The 18,056-nt window shown below is 44.7% G+C and overlaps 1 protein-coding gene across 1 annotated transcript; it reads left to right on the forward strand.

The window, feature by feature from the left end:
• The first annotated feature begins 3,024 nt into the window (after nt 1–3,024).
• Nucleotides 3,025–14,729, forward strand: ILDR1 (immunoglobulin like domain containing receptor 1). Its single transcript, XM_026082542.1, has 7 exons — nt 3,025–3,241; nt 4,794–4,943; nt 6,017–6,136; nt 6,280–6,426; nt 10,900–11,031; nt 12,850–13,679; nt 14,688–14,729. Exons 1-7 carry the CDS (start codon nt 3,025–3,027, stop codon nt 14,727–14,729), a joined length of 1,638 nt encoding a protein of 545 aa, XP_025938327.1.
• The last annotated feature ends 3,327 nt before the right edge of the window (nt 14,730–18,056 follow it).

Raw genomic sequence — 18,056 nt, forward strand, 5'->3', positions numbered from 1 at the left:
CCGCCGCGGGACACCTGCGCGGCGCCCGGGGCCTGGGCCCGGGAGGCGCCCTGGGGCTCTGCCCGGGGCTAACGCGGTGCGGCGGGGGGAGCGGCGGCCCTGAGGCCCGCGGAAGGGGTGGCCGGGCCCCGGCGAGCCTCTGCGGCGCCCCGTGTTGTTCCCCCCGGCCCGGGGCAGGTTTGGGGCGGGGGGCGTCCCCCCTCCGTAGCCCCGAACCGCCTCCTGGCCCAGGGCGGAAGAGCTGGGCTCTCCTGAGCGTGGCACCAAAGCCGTGCCTGGAGGGCCACTTGCAGGCAGAAGAGTACAGTCACCTGCAAAGGTGCTGCTCGCCCCTTTCCTAGGCAGAAGGGAAGAGGTTTCCTGCTTCCCCGCAGTCTCCCATATTGCTCGTGTGCACCCAGGCTGGTTTGGACCTGAGTACCAGGAAGAAGCATGGGGACTCCCTGATGGCTCCTCACAAGTGCTCACCCCAGCTTTTTCTACTGGCTCCACACCCCCAGCTGCTTTTGAGATCTGGCGTAGTTGCAGTGCTTTTGTACTTGGTAGATACATGCCTGTATGGAAATAGGAGCTCCTGTTGATGTCTGCAGACGGCCTTCAGAAAGCAGAGTTGTTTCCTTTCCTCCAGCTTCTCATCTCCTCTATGGAATGATCATTTTGGTCTTGGATATCTGGGTCCTTGCTGATGATTTAGCTTTAGATGCCAAAGTTCAGTTTCTTGCAGAGAACCAATAAAGAAAGGAAACTAACAGGGAGGTATGCTTCTTGGTTATCTTGCTTGGCAGCCACATTCCTACATGGTGTTCTCACAAGCTAAAAATTGGCCTCACCTGGTCTGGAAGTCAGTGTCTTTTCAATAGAAAGTCACAGATCTGAGATAGCGGTAACTTACTAGATTGGTAGCGCCCGAATTCATCCTTTCCAAGCAGAAAAGAAGGGCAGCAGAATGCAGTCGAGGAATGTAGTTCAAGTTTAGGAACCTTCCTTATTTTCACAGCTTTTCAGTTGTCTTGTGTGATCTTGGTTGAGGAGGTTAGTATGAAACATCAGAAATGCTAAGACATCTGATTGCCATCCAGTGGGAAGAGTAGGTTTTTAACCTCTTTAAAAAACAGGGAACTTGTCTTTCAGCTCTCACTCTTTTGTATAACAGAGGTAATGACAATGAATACCTTTTCATAAGGAGCTTTGGTTTCTGTAAGTGAAGAGCACATGGTGATTTCTGAGTATTTTATTCTTGTCTGAGAGATGCTGCTGTAAGAAACCCATGGAAAATCTGTTTTCATGAGTCTAGGCAGTTCAGAATTCATATGGGAAAGACCTGTTTGCTTGCCAATGAGATCAAAGTTTTGTCAGTCTTTTGAGGGCTTGGATTTTGGGTTCATTTCTTGTGTTTTCCTGCAGTAAGATACTGTGGGTTAACTATTTCACAATGAAAGCCTCAGGTGAAACAAGATGTGTTGAAGTACAGTGTAGTTAAATAAGAACCACTGTAACTACCTGTCACCAGTCTTGACCTTGCCTTGCTACAGTACTGTAAAAACTAGGGAGCCTTGATTTTGCTAGAGTTTTGTATGCCCATTGATGTTTCTATGTTTATGTGTGCGTGTATGTGTTATTTTTTTTAGAAAAGCCTTAGATTTGGAGTTTACCCTGGTCCTCTCTTTGTTTGTCTGTGTGGCATTTTTCAGGCAAATGAGTTTGCTCTGTCTGTGCTTCAAGTTGGTGTGCCAAGAGAGTTTCAAACCAGAAACTGAACAGTACTGCATGGATATATCCTACTATAGAAATATTTGTTGAGGCAGTGTTGCACCTCTGCAGCTATATAGTTTCCACCTGGCACAGACTGTGGACAGGTAGAGCTCATATTTGCCTGGAGAATACTGTGGAGACACAACCTAAAAGGACATTGAAAGAATGGTGCTCGCATATGTGGTCCAGATATTACTACAGCATCCCCAGTTCCCTTGCTGTCATCCTGAAAACATGGAATGAAGGGAAGATTTTAAAGATGCAATAGAAATGAGTGCTGGTTCATGATGACCCTTTCGACTGGCACTTTCCAAACCTACCTCCTTCCTTTCCTCCTTTCCCACTATCATGCACCCCAGGTAAGGGCCGTTCTACCATGGCACTGCAAACCCTGTCCTGTTCTCTGGGGTGTACTCCAGACAGTGTATCCTACACTCGCTTTGCACTGTTTGCATTGCCTTATCGAAGGGGAACCAGTGATAACTTTGCTATTGTTAATGACAAGCACAACTTATTGTGTTATCAAAGTTTAAACAAGATAGAGGTGTCACTGGAGTGTGGCTAAACTAATGTATAGCTTATGAGAAACTTTGTAAAACCTTGCTCAGTGGATGTGGCTGCTTGGATAGAAAATGCTACGGAGGCTGCTATAGATGAGGTCAGAAAGTAAAAAACAAGAGCTTTATGGAAAGAAAAACAAAAGGGAAATTGATGTGTGTTGTTCTAAAGTGGTAAACGGATTAAGTAGAACTATAATGCTAAAGCCCAAAAGTAGTATTGTCTTCATCCTAGTCACCACTAGGAAACATTTTGAGGGCTATCTTAGCAAGATCTTGACAAAATTCATTAGATGTTTGTATGAACAGATGGCACTGCAGAACTGATCTGGTTAGGATGACAAAGCAAGGCGATCCCATCCTGTGCACTTCTGGGCCCAAAGAATTCTCTCCCACAGCCTGGAGGAACAATTCTACCATGCAGAAGTAGAGTATGAGTGATATGCTACATAATGGCTAGTAACAGTTGCTTCAGAGGAAAGAATTCAGTCTATAAGACAGGTGGATGGCTCAAGCTGTGCTCTGTCAGGGAGAGACAGGACTCGCATCCTAACCAGGATTCATATCTCTGCACAGCTTCACCAGAGGGGTTGTGAGACACCTCTTCACAGACTGTTTGTGAAGTGCTGTGAGGTCTTTGGGTACAAGTTCTATATGAGGCAAAGGGAGATGTACTTCAGTTGTTGGTCTGCTCTGGGGTGAAAGTTGTGATGCGATGTCTGTTCCTGCCAGTCAACTGTCTTCTGTGTTCTTGTTTTCAGGTTGCCTCTCCCTGCTGGTAACAGTTCAGGATGTTGAGCGTTATACCACCTTGTTTGCCAGTGTGGTCCTCAGGTGTGACTACAGCACTTCAGCGCAGCTGCAGGATGTGGTGGTGACCTGGCGCTTCAAATCCTTCTGCAAGGATCCCATCTTTGACTACTACTCAGTCTGTGAGTGTCAGGCTTGTTCTCCAAGGAATTCCTCTTTAAATGGGAGCATAGAGAAGGTAGACTTACTGGGGAGTATAGGCTTTTGACCTCTTTCTGCCCACAAACCAGGTCAGGTGGTAGTACTTCCCTGGGATCCAAGAAAAAGAGGGCATGGCTGTAATTTCCTTTGCAGTGTCAAGGCTTTATGACACCATATCGGAGAAATTCCAGCCAAAACAGCCCATCTGTCCTCTTTGTCATCAACTCGTAAGGCAGGGAGCTCTGCCGTAGTTGGCACATGTCAAACTTGTCAGCCCTACATTCTGCCAATGCAGAAAGCAAGGATCCCGCAACAAACGGATTTTATGATTTCATGGCAGGGCCCATGGTTGGAGCTAGTGGCCGGTGACTAGGTGTTACTGATTTTAGGAAGTAGAAGAAACACCTGCATTTTGGAGGGCAGAAAGACCTGTAAGTGATAGCACTCTGTGTGTAGACATTCTAGCGTGTGCAGCCTTGTTTCAGGAGTGTTTAAAATGGTTGTTCAGGTATATTTAGGCTGCCCTACCTTAGCTTAACTGTACACTTAAGATTGAGCTCAAAGTGGGGAGCCTGGGCTTGTTTGTGCCATGGTATCCAAACTCTCCATCATGCAGTCTAGCGGGCTTGGGCAGGCATGTTACCAAGTCTATGAGCAGGTGGATCCCTGACTCTGCTGTTTCCAGCACAGGCTGAGTGCTTTGAGCTCAGTCTACACTTGAGCTAATAGCCCCCAACAGGGATAGAAGGCAGAGTCTGAGCCTAGCTGGGTCTGCTCTTCATGATGCATTGTAGATATAGCTGCATGGAGGCCTTTAACAAGCTTCGTCCTCTCCTCTCTTCACTGCAAGCCTTTTAAAAACAATGCTGAATGTTTGTATGAATTGTCTCCCCAAATTTCAGCTCCCAAATGCCAAATCCCAAATGGTGATTCAATGTTAGATTTTACTGCAAGTCTCTCATAGGAGTAATGGACAATAATTGCCTCTAATCCTCCATTAATCTGTTGAGTCTCTACACATAATCATGAGCTGGAATCAGACGATGGATTCTTTTCTGTCTTTATGAATGACACAACATGTAATGGGGTACAGGTGGGAAAGGTATACAGTTCCTACACCAGTTCATATGTGTCTAGAGATTTGGTTTTGAAATAAACACACTTTTGGTATTGGTCCAGTAGTCCTAATGAGTTGTGTGACTTTTTTCTTTGCTGTTTGTCTTCATACTGGGAGCTGCCCTTCTGCCTACCATCATCAGCTTTTTTCCACTGTCATTCTTTCAGTTGTGAGTGCAGGAGCCGTCTCCTCTGCAGCTTCTGCATTCTCAAAATCTCTGTCATTTCTGCAGCTCTTCCTCTGTTCGCTTTTAAGTACTCCAGAGTTGCTCTTGCTGTTTTGAAGCCATGGTTTTTATTACTAAACTAAAACAGATGCACATGTGGGTTTAAGAGTTTCTCTGCTGTTTACAAGGGGATAGAAACTGGGCCTTTGAAATAACTTTTGGCCTCAGATTTGATGATGTGTGTTTGTAGCATACCAGGCTGGTTTAGCTCTTGGCCAGGATCCATCTGATGACTGCAATGACAGCCAGCGAAAGGTGCGCGTTGTCATCCAGAGATATGGGCAGAACGAGCCTGTACTGGGCATCGATTACCGGCAACGAAAGATCACCATTCAGAACCGTAAGTGACATAACTTCTCAGGCAGGCAGTGAACCCAGTAAGTATCTAATATCTGGGCCTTCTAAGTGAAGAGAAACATGAACATGGCTTATATCATCTGTAGCTTACATATTCTGGGAGGTGGCAGTGGAGCAAGAGTTGTGAGGGGCCAAATCCCCTTTCCCTGGCCTGAGGGTGTTGAAGGCTCTGCAAGCTAAGGCAGAGTTGAGGATGCCTGAGCATTTCACTGAAGAGTGCAGAGGTGAGCTGAAGAGCCCAGAGGCTAGAAAGCAATTGTTTCCTCTAAGAAATACTGAATATTTGCCCAGGTGTAATACGTGCTCTCTGCTGTCTCTGGAGAAATAGCTATTGGTACTGCCAGAAAAGAGTTATTAGACTGGCTGGCCTAATGTGGTACAGTGACCCATATTCAGTGCACCATGGCCTAACCTGAAACAGCTTTAAGGTGTGAGGTCGTGTTACATCCTAAGTGTGGTAAACATCCTAGGCAAGTTTCTTCTATTGTATAATTGTTCTATTCTATTTCTGTTTTATTTGATATGGCTCCCTGAAACCCTTCCACTCCAGCTCCTTCCCATGCTAAAACAACAAGATGATTTCTTGATAAGAGGAGAGGAAGGAGGGAAAGATTATGAAATGTGAGCTTAGAAAGAGGTGCATACATTGTAGTGGTTTCCTGGTCTTTCATGGAGTTAGAGGCACCTTGCTTGCCAGTGGGGTTGACAGTGCTCTGAAACCAATGTTGGTAGTTGGTAGCAGCAGGTTTCAGTTAAAATCCATCACCCTGCAGTGCTCTGGTATTTCATTCCACACAGAATTAGCCCCACTTGTAAGTAACGTTGCCTTCCAGCAACACAAAGAGAAAAAGGATTGGCAGTTAATGCCACTTACAGGAGTTCTCCATAGACTAAAATGGTAGTGTGTTGTTTTCATTTGAAGGTGATGGCTGCCCATTGGAAGAGGGGAGGTGCAGTACAATATGTCACCTGCAAGCACAGGGCCATCTTAGAGTGAGGCCTGAAAGCAGCGCTAGTCTTGAAGAGCCCACTGACCTCTGTGTCGCTCTCCCACAGGGGCAGACCTTGCCATCAGCGAGGTCATGTGGTGGGACCATGGCATGTATTATTGCACTGTGGAAGCACCAGGAGATACATCAGGTGACCCGGACAAGGAAGTTAAGCTAATTGTTCTCCGTAAGTGCCTGTGGTCTGTCCCCTGGGTGACACCTGTCCTCCTCCTCCCCACCCCAACATGTCTTCTGGAGTAGAGAGGTGCTCAGTAACTTGCTGGTTACTGGTACATCAGGATCCTCTCTCTTTCTCTGTTTCTCCCATAGATTGGCTCACGGTACTCCTTATTATCCTTGGTGGGCTCATCCTCCTCCTGCTGATTGGAGTGTGCTGGTGCCAGTGCTGCCCCCAGTATTGCTGCTGCCACATCCCATGTGTCTGCTGCCCAACACGGTGCTGCTGTAATGAGGAAGGTAAGATGTGAGCAAATATATGTCCAACCGTGGCTTCTGTCAAGACAAAAGCCTGACACACAGCTTGCTGTGCTCCAATTTCTCCCTGTGCTTCAGTGTCAAGATTGAGACATTTCTCTGGCCAATGTAACCTTCATGTAATCTAATAGAGAAGGGGAGCTAAGATATGTGGATCCCACCCTGCTCCTATGGAGCTCTGTGTCCTACTTTCAGAAGTTCCTCCCCACTCACAGCTTACTGCCAGCTTCTCTCACATTATCCAGGGCATGGTCACTTCCCTCGTGTGAATAGCTCTGGACTGTTTTCTTCCCAGCCCTACTGTGTGGTTCTTCTGCCTGTGCATCTGAGGGAGGCAAGGGAATGCCTTGTCCTCAGTATCATGATGCTGCTCTCCAAACTGGCCTAGCCTTGAAATTTGCTGCTCTGAGAAGTACCTGTATAAAATTTGGGACTTTTTGTCTTGTGGGTATTTCAGATCTGCTCTTTCTACAAGCAAAGGGTTTTTGTTTGTTCACTTTTTGTTTGGTGAGGGGGGTGAGGAGAAAGAAAGGAGGAGGATGGTCTCTCTTGATGGTCAACCCTGCAAATGCTTTCTGAGTTTTTGAGGGTCAAGAGAGACTTTGTTGTGCATAGTTTTCAGCAATAATAAAGATTCTGAAGTCAGGGTCTGTTCTGTTAATAGGGCCAGCCAGGCATAGCGTTTGAATTCTGTCTACTGGGGTTGTTGAGCCTCTGTGTTCTCGTACCTGAAACCTTGCAGTTCTGCAGTGATGCAAGCTGGAATAGCCCTTTGTATCTTACATACTCTGACAGGAACAAAATGCAACAAACACATTTACTTGTCACTGAAATCACCCAGTTCTTCCTAGATGCTGCAAGGAGAGGATTTGTGAACAAGGAGCTGTGGTTATAGTGTCCTTTGCCTACAAAGAGTTTTGTGGTATACCTTGGTGTTAGCAAGCTCTCTAAGAGCTGAAAGAACCTGCTGTGAGAGTTTTAGATTTAAGCTTAATTTGCTTAGCAAAGGGTGAACAGAGTATCCGTCTGATTTGCTAAAACCAAAGCCAAACAAAACACTTTTGGGGGACTTTATGCTCTCTCAAGTGAAATGCTTGGTGGTGAGGAGGCTCTGGATACTTGGCAGAAAAATCGGTTTCCTGGAGGGAGAAAGAGGCGATGGAGATATAAGACTCATACATCCAGGCTTCCTAGTTCTCAGCAAAGGAGCATTCAGAATACGCATGAGCTCTTTTTTGTTTTTCTATGCTGTAGGAGATAACGGCACAGTCCAGACTGTTGTCTTTCCTGCCTCCTACTGAGGATAGGTAGGAAGGATTCTTGTGGGGTTCCCAAAACCTCTCCCTGCTCATGAGAGAAGTTACAGACCAGTCCAGCCTTCTTGACTGGCTGCTAGATTCTCTGGCTGTAATTTTCATCCCAGCTACTGCCCTCTCTATCCACTTTGCAAGGATCTGTGTGACTGTTCCCTTGCTCTAGTGCACCTTCTCTTCACTTTTCCCTGCCTCTAACTTATTTTTTGGCCTCCAAGAAAGGAACAGGAGACCTTAAAAAGCAGAAAAAGATTGAGACAGGAGGTATCTTAAAAACCAGTGAACAGAAAGTGGAAATTTTCAACTATATGTTAGAATTAGAGTGCGAGCTGAATGTGGCTGATTTCTTCCCAGTTATTGTCCACTAGAGGGTAGCCTAGATCTGCTGAACGGGCAAAGATGCCACTGGGGCAAAGTAACACTGGGTGTTTTAAAAGTCAGGTCATTAACTAACATGGTTTTGAACCTAGTAATAAAAGGAGTGAATCGTTTGCATAATTTAGAGTTGGTGTTACAGAAATATTAAATATGCCCTGGGGCAAGCCAATTACATGCCCCATGGAAAGCTCTGAGAGAAGTCCACTGGTACAAATACCAGGGTAAATATATTTATGACCTCATTCTGTTGCTATTAGCTAGTTCCCTCCTGTGGACTTCTCCCATGAATGAATTGGTGCAAAATAGTATATACTTGCACCTGAGTCTGACTGGGTTGGAAAATATTTTTTTTTATAATTGAATTTGGCCCAGCAACTGTAAAGTCTGACAAAGGTGAAGAACAAACTTTCTCATTGGGGAATGGGTGGGGGAACAATGAAGCATCCTCCAAACTTGTATAACAGTTGTAAATTTTGGAACTGGGGGGAATCTGACATTCTTCAAATCAGTATATTTTCAAGAATTTCCCCAAAAGATCTGTAACATTACCTTCATTTTGCAGATGAGGAACTAGAGTACTGAGTTCAGTGCTCTATCAGGTTCAAACTGGGAGGCAAGCTATCTGGGGAAGAAAGGGAGGATGAGGGAGTGTAGGAAGTCCAAGGATAATTATGCATTTGTTCAGCTGTAAGGAGAGACCAGAGAATCACATGGATGTGAAGATTTAGGTCCCAGTGAGTGCCTTCATACCCTGAGGAGGGAAACCTGTAGGTATGCCCACCATTACTGGGCCTTTAGCTCCTTGGGGAAGACTGCAGTCAAAACCTGGAGATGTGCATTCAGCAGGTAGAACCTGCAGGTAGGACGTTCTCAAGGTGATAATGGGAGGAGCAGGAGAGGAATCGATAAGGCCTTTCCCTTCTTATTATCTCTCATTTTCTTCATCCTCTCTTTCTTCCAAGTTTGAAACCTGAACTCAAGGAAAACCCCTTTTTAAAAAAAAAAAAAAAGCAAATTTGACATAAAATGCTTGAAAGCTGGTACCTTAGGCCACAGTGTTTTGAAGAAAAATCACAGTATTAGGATTAAAACCCTGAAGTTCGCAGCTTTGTTTTTCAGTCTGTTTGGAGCCAGGCTGGAGAGGGGAGGGGAGTTTGGAATGGAGAACAAATGGGAGCTGCCCGAACTGTGGGGAAAGCAAAAAATGTGGTCGGATGCAGGGGCAGTCCCTATTTTACTGCAAGTCTTGGTCTATGTAAATTCAGTGAAACAGCTAAAGGAGGACATGCATATAATCTGCTTAACAGCAGGAGTGCTACATGAAATGAAGGGGATGGCTCAGTCCCAAAGAGCATACAGTCTAAATACTGCCTGCTCCAGCTGAACCCAAGGGACAGAATTAATTGGAGCTTAGCTGTAGCCTGGTTTTTTAAAGAAGCAAGGTTTATGCAGTCAACCTGTCTGTCTGTCCCATCTCTTCCAATACAATAGCTTTTAATTCTATCAGCCAAATTCAGCCAGATTTATCAGAGGGGTGAAGGTCTCAGAGGCAATTACATTACTGTCTATCTCCTGAAATGTATAGCCATGAATGTTCTGTTAGTGCCTGACATGAGAAAACACAGCAGTAAAAGCCTGCCTCTTCTCAGACTCCAGAGAAGCCATGTAAGAGAAACTTTGCAAAGGCCTGAGTTGCAGAAAAGCTTCACACAGCAATGACAGACATGCACAGTCAGGTTTTGTAAGGTCAGGGGCTTTCAGAATTTACTTGTTCGTAAACTTGAGTTTTGATTGTCTGTGGTAGAAGGAGTAGGTTTCTGTCAGGTGATGCTTTTAGGTATTCCCAAAAAAGAAGCAGCAATGAGGGATAATTTTGCAGACAGAGATGGTGAGGTTGTCTTTGTAGAGGTGGTGAGATGGAAGAGCTGAAAAAAGGGAAGTGGCTTTGAGCCTGACCCCATCAGTAGAGGTCTGGAGTTAGCAGTGGAGGAAGCCAGTAAGAGAGAGGAATTTCCATTGGGTTTGCTCCCTTGGTACACAGGACATTGCTGTTGAGAACAGGAAATTTAGTTTGTTCACCTGTTTGGTCATGCTGTCCTAAAGGATTTAATTTTAGCACTCATGCTGAGATAAATTAGAAAGAGACAGCAAGAGTGGTTGAAAGACTGGCAAGGGAGAAGCTGGACAGTGCATTTCTGAGTGCTTTATTTGTGGAACAGAGAGGAAAAGATGGAGGCTTTTAACTACGATGTGGAAGACATGATCTGGACAGAGCCTACATGAAAGGCACAAAAAAAGGTCTTGTTTAGCTGTAAATCAAAGCCAAAGGCAGAAAGGACCAATGGCGAGTTGAAAGAGTTTTAAGGGGGAGAAAGCAATGCGGTATATCTTGCTGTACCAGACATTATCTCCCACCTTTCTGCAGCTGTACTCATAATGATGGAGCAGGTGGGTAGGTAGAAGTCTTCCATTTGGTTATACACTGTGTACTTAATCGTAGTGCCAGTTGATCCCAACTGCTGGAACTGTACCCTGAATATCTGGCGCTAACCCTTTTCTTCTGTTTTAGATATCTATTTGAAGCTGTGCAACTTTCTCTTGCTCTATTTTATGTTTGTCATAGGATGGAGAGCTTTTCATTCTGTTGTTTTCCAATAACTGAGCACATCCAAAAGATACAATGTATCAAGCAAAATGGTACTGTGTGTGTTCTGCTGGCTGTGCTCAAGGGATAGCTGCTGTAAGCTTTCTTCTTCTTCTCCAGCACTGGAACGGCATCGGTTCATGAAGCAGGTTCGTGCACTTGCACCTTGGATGTCACCCAACATGTTCTACAGAGGTGGCGATGGGAATTCCCAACTTTCTTCTTACCAGCTGAATCCTCTGTTGCAACAAGGTGAGACCATGGGCATCGTTTCAGAGGGAAATCAGGATGAGAAACTGGTAACTTCTCGCAGAGGTTCAGCAGTGAGGCTTTAGCCTCTCTACCACAAAAGCAAAGAGGTATTTCTCCAGAACACCAGACCAAAGAAATGTTGGCTCTATTGTATCTGCAGTATGCTTTAGTCTCACCTGGGTGGATAAATACTACATAGCCATCTTAAGTGTCTTCATAGTCTCAGTGCTGGGTAAAGTAGTTTAATGCTAAGGGGGGTGTATCTGTGCTACACCACAGTGACTGCAGGGTAAATATACCCAGCTTATCTCGCTTCCTGAGGTAAAGGAGGATACTGTCTCTTTGTTCTGCTGTGCTGGTCACGGTCAACTCCTTATAGCCAAAACTGATATGACAAGTGAAGTGCAATTTGTTTGACTTCTTATCAAATGTCTAGTCTTCATATGTTTGAGGGCAAATGGCCTTCTGTGCAATAGCTCTGTCCTGCATGCAGCAAAGAATGAAGGACTCATTACTGAACCAGGAAGGGTTTTCTAGACATTTTCCCTCCAAATCACTTATATTAGTAGTATTTATTTGTGACTTTAATGGAGAAGGGAAGATGGAGTGCCTAAAGTTCTAGAGAAAGAAGTATTATCAAATTTAAAAAAAAAAAAAGCTTATTGCCAGTAATATTTTTAATTGTCCAAAGAAAATAGGGGAATTCAGCATAATGACTTCCCAAATAATTTTTAACGAATCTTCATCTGAAATTAGCTTTTCATCATTATCCAGCAGTCACAGATTTATACTCTGTCTGGTTAGTCTTAGCTGTTGTTTGAAGAAATAGTTTGCAAACATCTTGAATGCTAGATTCAAGGTGTTTGAGCGTACACTTTTTTAGCCTGCTGGTTAATTCTACAGTTACCATTTTTTTTCTAGCCAGGACACCAGTTCTCTTTAGGAAGATCTGGTGACTGAGCCACCATGATTTAAGACACTGGGGTTTCTTAAAGACATGTGTGCACACTAGCAGAAAACAATGGGCAAAGTTCTTCAGGCAGTCTTTTTAGCTGGTGTTTCCATAGTCATCAAATCTTTTGTGCTTAAATTTCCATTAAATTTAAGCTCAACTTTGAAATCGTAGAAATGCTGGGTAGAAGGGACCTCTAAGGTCATCTAGTCTAAGCTCTTGCTCAAAGCAGGACTATCACCAACCTAGATCATGCCAGCCGTTGCTTTGTCTAATGAGTGTTGGAAATCTCCAAGGATGGAGATTCCATGACCTCTTCCGGTACCTGTTCCAGTGCTACACCAGCTTCCTAGTGAAGAAATTTTCTCATTTGCTGCTTAATCTGTACATATGTGTGTGTATGCATTTATATATACAAAATTTTCTTCTTTTGTAGTATTGACTCATATTGCTTCCGTTTCAACAAGATATAACAGGAAAGCAGAATACTATGAAATTTCTGATTTTTTTTTTTATTGAAATTTGGTATCAGTCCTGTAGGAAAAAAAAAAAAAATCCTCTCTCTGAGCATATCAGCTAGATTTCCTGGTGTGCTGGGTGGCTGATTTCTTACTTCTGTGCTGCCCAAAACACAGATAATGCTGCAGCTTACCAGTTACTATGTTTTGCCCCTTATCTTGTGCAGTGCGGATGCGCTGCCTATGGTGCATGAGATTTGCACAGCTCTTGCAGAGGCCTATTTGCAGTGAGGAAGAGGAGGGGAAGAGAGACTTAAAAGGTTTTCAGCCAAGATTATCTATGCAGAGGAGCCCTCTCTTCATTGTTTTGCCTTGATTTGCTGCATTGTCCTGTGCTCTCATCCTTAGATGTGTCTCTGCAGAGCAGTATTCCACTGGTGCAGCCACAAGGTCAGCTTTCCTCTAACAAGGGTGTCTTGGACTACTTGGAGTCTGAAATCCAAAACCTTAACCTGTCCCAGCCCCTGCTGCCCTCCCACCAGCGGCAGGCTGTGCCACACCCCAGCATGCTCTCCTCCCTGGGCTCCGAGATTGTGGAACGCAGGGTAATACGTCTGCCTCCTCTCATCGACCCTGTCCCCTCCTTCCACGGGAGCAGCAACTCCTCATGCCCCCAGAGAGGTGCTCACACACCCCGACCCTGGGACTCCCCAGCAGAGAACAAGAGGGAGAACCGGCTGTGGCCCCGGCCTCCCAGTGGGGATTCTCACTCCACCTACAGTCGGGAGCCCTGGGACAGGCAGCAAGAGGAACGTCCTCCAAGGCAGAGAACAGGCAGCTACAATGGCAGGCGCTGGCACTCCAGACGGGATGTGTCACCCATGCACCATGCTGAGAGGGGCAAGAGCAGCAGCAGCAGCAGTAGTTTCTACCCAGAAGAGGCCAAGGAACGCTCCAGCCACCATCGTGACTCAAGACAGCAGCCCACAGGGAGGCAAGACTACCAGCACCACACCAGGAGGAGCAACAGCTCAGGTCACCGGCGGCACAGCTACTCTCCCCCTTCTCAGCGAGGGTCATGGAGCTCCTCCGAAGAGCATGTCCGTCTCCCAGTGGCAAACCGCAAGCGTCATCACCAGTCTCGGGACTGGCCAGAAGATAAACCCCCCAGTTATCGCTCGCTAGAAATCATTCCAGATCGGGACAACAAGCACAGAGACAGTGTAGGGCCACGCTCAGTAAGTTAGCTGCTTTTGCTGCTTCCCCATCCAAGGGAAAAGGTGGGTTCTTGGGGGGTGAGGGTGGATGGTTGTTACTTTCTGCAACCTGTTGTCTTTCCAAAGGAGGGCAAGGAGTGCTGGAGTTCCCTCCCTTCAGACATATGTTGCATTGCTATGGTGTGTTCAGGGGCAAAGTGAACAGTTAAATAAAGTAGCTTCCTTATCACACCCCATGCCCTCCAGTCCCTACTTAGAGCCTCTATGCACTGGTGTCAGAAAAGCTGTTCTCCTAGCATTGCTTGGGGAGGAGCACATCCATAGTAGGCAGTGCTACTGAGAACTCCTCTACAGCCCTCTCTGGCTTTGGTTTACTTCTGATTTCTTTTGTTTAATATGTGCATAATTCTCCTATTATTAGTCTCCACCATTTAATGTTTATAGTGTCTTGGTGGTATTTCTAAGATGGTTTATATGGAAAAGCTTCCAGGTAAGATGCCTAAAGCTACATGAAATGGACTTTAAGATCATGGGTAGCTATAGTGGTGAAAAACATGTGATCCTCCAGGCCAGGGTGGAAGAGGATGACTTGCTTGTTGGTACTCCTGAGCACTGAACATGCATTATATGGCAAAGAACAACCATTGTTCTCAGCTCATCTTATTTCAGTTTACACTGGGACTAGATATGAAGTAGCAACCTAAGTGTGAAAAGCTTCATATCAAATAGCTAGTTGTCAAGTTAACCAGTATATCCCCCTTGCCATTCTTTTGTTTTTTAAAAAAAGCTCAAATTTTTTAAGTGTCTCCATATCGTGTACATGCAGAATTTTACCAGGTGAGACTCTTTGAGAAGAGCAGTATTTTTCAGATTACCATTTTCCCCTCTGAGTTTTGGAAGGAAATGCAGTTCTAGTCCCAGCTGGGATGTGTGTATGAATGGTTTTGCTATGGTGCTCAGAGCAGGCAGGAAGACATATGGTTTCTATGCATCCTTCCATGTTCCTGAATCTCTTATTTTCTCTTGCAGGATAGAGGAAGTTCCCGCAGTGGAAGAAGCATAGTCATTTAATGCCAGTGCTGAAAGAACTGAGATTCCCACCAAACTCCTCTTAGCTGTCCCACCATGTAGACTGGGATGGCTTCTTTTGATTGGACAACAAACGAAAAAACAGATAAAGTTGCTTCCCGTGAGACTTGTGACTCTAAAGAATCTATGTCTAGTGCCCATGAAAGCAATACCTAATGCCTTCTTATTCCTGCTTTGATCTGGAAATTTAGGTTTGCAATGGGCTGTGGTCTGTTGAAAACATTCTGTTGGAAATGGTGTATTTTTTAGTGTCATTGAACAAACAGTATATTCCCAACCTCTAAAGAAAGATACCAGTTGTCCTTGTTAGGTGCTCTGGCACTGCAAGGAGCCCAGTCTGTAGAACACCAGTCCTTTGCACGCCACTCACTGGTGAATGGCTCAGGTAATCGGAGTTGTAGAATCACAGAACAGTAGAATAATTTAGGTTGGAAGAGACCTCTGGAGGTCATCTGGTCTGACCCCCTGGGAGTGAGGTGTAGTGAGGCACAGCTTTCTAGGGTCCTATGTTGTACTTCAGAATGTGTAAGATTTGCTTCTTCTGCCTTGCTGTTTGGCGTAGTTAAGGGACAGTCGCTTCTTTTCACCCCAGTAAGCCTGTCTCCCAAACAGAAGAATCACAACTTAATAAGGGCTCACTAGCACATGTGAAAATTGCCAGCTCATCTACCTGCCACTTACTGAACCACCCTGCGCTATTTTAACCACTTGTGGTTAAAGGTACTTGTGCTAGCCTTTAACCAGCCTTGCCTTTATTTGTAAATTTAAAGGGCTAAATTTAGCAAGGTTTGGCTGTCCTCACAGGGACTGAGCAAGGTATGACTACTGTTGCTGGTATTGTGAACCAGAATTTCCTTCAACTCTAGGAAGCATGACTTTGGTGGATATATCTTTCTTGAGACACGTACTCTTTTGCATGCATTTTATGTCCTCCCTTTGCTCTCTGTGCCATCTATTGTGTACATGGGGTAGGGTAAAGGGCTCTGAGAGAAGTCTTACAATCACCACTTTTACTACTATCCTAACAATAATACCAACTCCAAATGTGTTGTGCATCTGAGCTGTAGCTAGATTGCCAGGTTTTCCTATCTGTTACCTTGCAACTGGAACAGAATTTATCTGTGCTCTAAGAACAGTTGCTAAGGAGAACAATCTGCCATTTCCCCTTGATGTGATTCATCTACTGTTTTCATTAGAATATGCTGAAAAAGCAGAGATGCTCCCTGCATCCTTGTAGTTGGATGCTGTCTGCCTCTACAGGCAACTGGCTTTCCAAAGGTATTTCTTGGATTCGTGAGACTCAACTGTTTGTGAGGAACTTCTGGAGCATCTTGTGAGTTATTTTGTAACCCAGAGGCACTAGTGATTGGCCAAGGTCAATCGTTATACTGCCTAGGTTATTTCCCAACCACTACCAGATGGGACACTTTCTACTATTTGTTCTTTAATGTCCCAGGTGGTGATGTGCTTATGCTTTCCCTTGGAAGACTGACTTGGAAATGCTTATTCTTTTCTTTGGAAAATAATGGGAAACTTCCTGCTTGGAGCGAATACTTCTAGCTGGATACCTGAAGCAGCTGCTGGTTGCCCAAAGGCTATTATGGGGAACACTCACTTTCTTACAGTTCTTTGGTTGATAGTGCTGATTCCTGTGTGCAGAGAGAGAGCAGGAGGACTTACTAGTCCCTCTGGTAGGCTTTGTTTCAGAAGTGGAGGCCTACTTGCTGGAGACAGAGGGGCTGTTGGACAGCAGTTGATGGCTAGCACAAAGAGGAATGAAATGGGTCCTTCAGAGCTGAAAGAGCAACTCCAAAGTTGGAATTCAAGAAGGGGAGGCTGTAATAAGCTCAGTCCTTGACTGCATTAGACCCAAACTGTGAACTATGCGAACTGACTCATGAGTTACACTTGATGTATGGGGAATTAAGTGTGTTTGCAGAACTTGCAGAGCCAGTATCACTCTTGAATTGGACTGCTAAGCTCACTGGCTGTGAATCATTTTTATTCTTATTTAATGACATGCTGGTGATGGGACTTAACGTTCTGAGGAGTTTATGCATCCCTTGTTTTATGGCTGGAATTTTTTTAATTTCAGAGGCGTTTATGGTGACTGCAATGATAGAAAATATGGGGCTCCTTCTTCCAAAACTGGCATCTTGTTTTGACTTTAGCATTGCCCTTTGCCAACTAATAGTGGATACCCAGGACCTGGAAGATTCTTCCCTTGGAAGCTGAATTAGTGGCTTGGAGTTTGACTCTCTCCTTTGCTTCCCATAGATCTATGCAGGAAAACCTCTTCTTCCTATCATCTCAGCCTAACCCAAATGTCCAGGTTTCAGGGAAGGACTGCTCCCTCTCCATCAAGAGCAGAGTCTACTGACACCAGTTGAGATCCCAAGATGGTAGCATGGGAAAGAGTTCACTCTCTTTCACATACAAATGTGGATAACCCAGCATTTGTCCAGCAAGTTTTCCCAAGAGCAAGGACCCCCTCACACAGCAAGAAAACCCAGATGACTTTGTGTAACAGCAGCAGCTGTTGAAGCTTGCCACTGTAGTATGAGCATACTAACTGCAGATCCAAATTTTTTGATCCAAATCCTATGAAGGAGCTGTCCATCTTTATTCTTTCCTCTGGTCCCCATAATTGAGCTAGGGTAGCTAATTGTAGATTGTTTAAATTTGCACAATATATGCTGTGTGAAGTCTGAAGAGCTTTATCGTTACCATGCTTGAACTCCTCTTCAGTCACTTTGTTCATATTTATGGAAACATCAAACAAAACTCTTCATGGAAAATTGATTGTATCTCAGACTTAATTTTGTGACTTCTTAAATTGCAGACAGAAGTAGATTAGGTTATCTAGCAGGGAAGCAGAAATGGTACAAGGTTTACTAAAATCTGGTCCACAGACCACTGTGGTTCATAAAATACCACTTGGTGGGCTGTGAAATAGTTAAAAAGGAAGTTTATATATGCATGCTTCACAACTGCAAGCAGACAGAAAAGTGGGAAGAAAATAGGCTAAACTTTGAATGCTTATTTCTATTTTAATTGGCTGCAAATGAAAGTCATTGTGACAGCACTGCACAATACTATATGGACTCTTTTCCTCCAGTAAGATTACAGGGTCTTTTGACTTTCAAAAAAGAGAGAGAGAGTGAATCAGGCAGCTCAAATACTACACACTGAAAAGAAATAACAGTAGGAAGTAGCATAGCCTAGTTCTTTCTACACTATAATATATTCATGTTTAATTTTCAGCCACTGCAAAAAGCTGATGTTCACATGTCAGCCCTTGTGTGGTGA

Source organism: Apteryx rowi, unplaced genomic scaffold, assembly GCF_003343035.1.
Source record: "Apteryx rowi isolate R43461 unplaced genomic scaffold, aptRow1 scaffold_581, whole genome shotgun sequence".
NCBI classification, from domain to species: Eukaryota; Metazoa; Chordata; class Aves; order Apterygiformes; family Apterygidae; genus Apteryx; species Apteryx rowi.